The sequence below is a fragment of the Puccinia triticina genome, chromosome 11A (genome assembly GCF_026914185.1).
Source record: "Puccinia triticina chromosome 11A, complete sequence".
NCBI lineage: Eukaryota > Fungi > Basidiomycota > Pucciniomycetes > Pucciniales > Pucciniaceae > Puccinia > Puccinia triticina.
Window position 1 is genome coordinate 5,740,674 of NC_070568.1, and position 3,481 is coordinate 5,744,154.

Sequence of the window (3,481 nt, forward strand, 5' to 3'; positions counted from 1 at the left end):
CTGGATATCCCACTCAGGATATCTGATAGTGGTTGAAGTGTGTAATCAGAAGGAGTTCTAGCTAAACTTTTCTTTCTACTTGACTTAATTTTTCTTCCCCCATCAACCCATCAAGTGGACTCTCTGAAGCTGTAACCGCCAACTTTTGACACCAAACCTGCCGGGAATTTTGTTAGGACTCGATCAGACCCAAAAGGAAATCGGACCGGCATTGACCCCCCTGATCAATGAAAGTGATCAAGACCACGTTTTCAATCAAGTCGAGATAGATACACTGATTAAAGCTGTGAAATCTTTGGCTGGCTCCTTATCCGACTTGGATGTCAATCACATCGATCATGTTCTCAAAGAAACTCAAAATCTCAAGCAACAGCATAATCCCCCACCAGAGAATTCCCAAAGTGTCTCAATGAAGATATGGGGGGTCTTGATCTTTATCTATTCTAGTTGCTTATGGATTATTGGGATCCCATTAATCCTATTTGACCTTGATAACTTTACCAACACTCTGGGTGTTTCAAATTGGCATCATGATCCTAGAAACACCTCTTTTTGGTGTTGGGCGAAGTGGCTATTGGTTAAGATTTTGGATGATCAACATTATAAATTCTTTATCCCTCTTCAAATCACTTTTGGACTAGTCTTTGTTATAATCAACTGGGGTGGCCTTAAAATATTCAGACACTCTTGAGAGATATTATATTTTTGATCAAAAACTAAATCCAAAAGTAAATTAACAGAGCCCCTTGTGGAAATTCTTTCTAGCGCTTATTGGAGTGACTTGACACTGCTGTACGTGACTTTCTTGAGTGAACCATTTTCAGAGTCTTGGTGAGTGAATGATTGAGTGTTGTTTCTCCCACTTTGTCAGTGAATGTGACCATGCACAACAGCCAAGCTTGAGGAGCTTCTACCACCACAATTCTCAGCTTATTACTTCATTCTGAAATAACCATGAATTGCACATCCTGATTCCTCATATTCACGTCAAAAAAAGAACAACTTCTGGACTTTTAATCTCATTTCCTGATTTGGATATTGTGAATTTCCATGCTCAATCTCCAATGTGTGAAGCCGCCGGCTTTCACTCCCTCTTAAGGTAATACTCTCTCCCCGCTCTTGACCGCTCTTGGTCATTTGTCTCTCTTATATGCTGGCTTCGGCACTATCTCTTCTTTGCTTGTGTCTTGAATTATAACTCTCTTACCGCCGCTCTTGGCTGATACTCTGTATGTAGCCGCTCGCGGCATGATTACATTATCATCTCCCTATAGTTATATCCTAAATCGTGTATATCAGTTGTCTGTCGCAACTGGACTTCTCCAAGTCCGGCCACTCCTTTTGTATCCTCTCAAGACCTTATAGAGCTCATCCAATGAGCCTCTCTTGTACCTTCTTTTGTCTCCTCTCGTCAAGCTGTTCCATCCCTCGGTCTATAAATAGACCCTTCCTCCCTGCAATGGAACACCAACTAAGTTTGCTTGCATATTTCCCGCTCTTGAAACCGGTGAGCATCACAAATGGCACAGGGCCTGTGTACAGAATAAACTTTGAATTGCATTTTGTTAACAAAATAATTGGTTTTATCTTCCAGAGAATGTTGAAAAGGCTGGCATGAAGAGAAGGAGCAGGTGTGTAAGGGACTCACATGATGTATGCAGGAGCAAAAAGAATGAAACCAATTTCAAGTGTCTAGAAAGTACTCTTGGCTTGGGCCAGGAATTTGTTTAGGACACCTGTCAAGCCATTGAACCTGGTTTAAATAAGTCCCTCTGGTTGGCACAATGTGAACAGTGTTTTACCACTCTGCTGTAGGAGGGAGGTACCTCGTAAGGTAAGGTTTTTTTGTGCTTTGAAAATTTGGCTTTTCCACAACCATATGCACACCAGGAAAGCTTTGGGGGCACTCTCCAGGGAGTGCCACCACTTCATTCTTGGATTTGCAATGTCATAACACACTTCCATTAGGGTTAACGGAAAAAAATTGATGTGACAAAAGCAGAATGTGTATCAATAAGCATAGGAAATAAGCTCTGCAGCTTATTCCCGGCACCTAGTATAGTCTCAAGGGAAGGCAAGTGTCACTATTTGTAACCTAACTGGTTAGGTTACAACAGCCACCCCCTCACCTAGACTCGAGACTCTACATACGCGTACCCACCTCCCGCTGCGCTCCCGGTAACAAAACAAGATGAGTCATATCATTAATCAAAGCATTTTAAGGACACAGTCATTGACCCAAAACTGGTGTAAGCGAGTATCTGGAGATAATTCAGGGTGAAACGAAGTAGCAAATAGGCGACTAAATCTGACAGCCACAACATGCGAATCCGGACCTAAGCTCTGATTGGTTTGTGCTTGCGTTCTCGACAAACTATCCCGAGGTAAACATGCGATAATCTCTGGTTTGGAGTTGTTATCTTGGTCAGCTTTTTCTAGAATCGTATGGATCATTGGTGCTCGGATGAAGATCGCTGGGAATGGTGTTTCGGGATTCTTGATGAATGGGATCTCAATCATTTGCTCAAACGACTCGGTCTTTTCCGATCATCGTGTTCGTATATAGTAGTTTTAAAAAAGAGCAAGTCAGCGGATTGAATAAAGGAGAAAAGGTGTCTGGATGAACGAATGAAAGTTCAACGAAGAAGATACATCGTTGAAAGTTTTTACTCAACTTGACGACCCCATTGATTCCGGGTAGTTCTGATAGGTAGGCCGCCTAGGATTTCTTGCCCACCCGCCTTGGTGCCTTCGGACACCAATTCATCGGACAAGAGGATGAGACCAGCGCAAGTACCCCAAACGAAGCGATGCTTGGCAAAGCTCTTGAGCCAATCGAGGAACGAATGATTTGAGGGCTCGATCTGGCGTGATGCAATGAGTGAGATGGAGGTCGACTCGCCGCCAGGAATGATGAGTGCCTGGCATTGGAGAAGTTCGCTTGCCGTCCTTACCGCCACCGCAGTCAGCGGCCGAGAGGTTTGTATCCGTCGGAGATGGACCAGATGTTCCTTGAAAGCTCCCTGGAGGGCAAGAACGCCAATTACTAATGGTGCATCCCTTGGTAGCTGAGGTATTTCGGGTAGATTTCCGCCGTTCGCGCTAAGTGGCTTGTTCATTCTCCAATCGGATTGAGCTGTTTTTTTGAGCAGTTGGGTCCAAGCCGAGCTTAACCAAGCCTCCCGAGTCTGGAGTCGGGTTCCCCTTCGGGAGGCGAGACCTTCGGGGCCCCCGATCGTAGGCGTGCCGGGGGGACTTGTGTTTCCAAATCCAAAACATATTCAAACAGCTAACTTAACACAAGTCCCCCCTGGTGGGAGCGCTGTGGCTGGCGGCGAAGCCGCCCCTCCCGCAGGGAGGGACTTGCGCATTATCCCAAATTTTACGCGGGAGCAGAAAGTTCATTTGGCTGAGAGGTTTTTAAAATTTTTATAGCTCCTCCCCCAGCCTCTCCACCAATATGCCCTATCTGTACCCTATG

General features: G+C 44.9%; 1 protein-coding gene across 1 annotated transcript; it reads right to left on the reverse strand.

Annotated features, from left to right (window-relative positions):
* Window positions 1-2,208: 2,208 nt before the first annotated feature.
* Window positions 2,209-3,119, reverse strand: PtA15_11A550 (uncharacterized protein; the record flags this gene model as incomplete). Its single annotated transcript, XM_053161470.1, has 2 exons — window positions 2,209-2,538; window positions 2,676-3,119. 2 exons carry the CDS (start codon window positions 3,117-3,119, stop codon window positions 2,209-2,211), a joined length of 774 nt encoding a protein of 257 aa, XP_053025413.1.
* Between the last annotated feature and the right edge of the window lie 362 nt (window positions 3,120-3,481).